This window comes from Antrostomus carolinensis, unplaced genomic scaffold (assembly GCF_000700745.2).
Source record: "Antrostomus carolinensis isolate BGI_N321 unplaced genomic scaffold, ASM70074v2 scaffold45559, whole genome shotgun sequence".
NCBI lineage: Eukaryota > Metazoa > Chordata > Aves > Caprimulgiformes > Caprimulgidae > Antrostomus > Antrostomus carolinensis.
In genome coordinates this window covers 381-648 of record NW_010340107.1, presented here as the reverse complement: position 1 = coordinate 648, position 268 = coordinate 381, and the positions used below count along the sequence as shown (strand labels likewise).

The following is a 268-nucleotide window of genomic DNA, read 5'->3' as shown; positions in this document are numbered from 1 at the left end:
GGGGTCAGTCCCTGGCTGCGCCGGCCGGCGGCTCAGGCCACGCTCTTCTGGAGGTCATCCAGGAGGGCGATGAAGCGGCTCTTGAGGTTCTCGGCGTAGGGGGTGAGGCGTTCCTTGAAGTCCTGCACCAGGGGCGACACCTTCTCGCGCAGGTTGCTGAGGTGCTCCACCACCTTGGCCTGGTACTCGGAAGCCTGGGGGATGCCCTTCTCCCTGATCTCCTCCAGCTTCTGGCTCAGCTTCTGCCGCAGCTCGTCGCTGTAGGGTG

General features: G+C 65.7%; 1 protein-coding gene across 1 annotated transcript in view; it reads right to left on the bottom strand.

Moving 5' to 3' along the window:
• Positions 1-6: 6 nt before the first annotated feature.
• Positions 7-268, bottom strand: part of LOC104531236 (apolipoprotein A-I-like) — a gene marked incomplete at its 5' end in the record, with an annotated part of 625 nt that continues 363 nt past the window's right edge. Inside the window, 2 exon segments of the mRNA XM_010176060.2 lie at positions 7-265; position 268. The exon segment at position 268 is cut by the window's right edge and continues 363 nt beyond it. Coding sequence (XP_010174362.2) covers positions 33-265; position 268 — 234 coding nt within the window.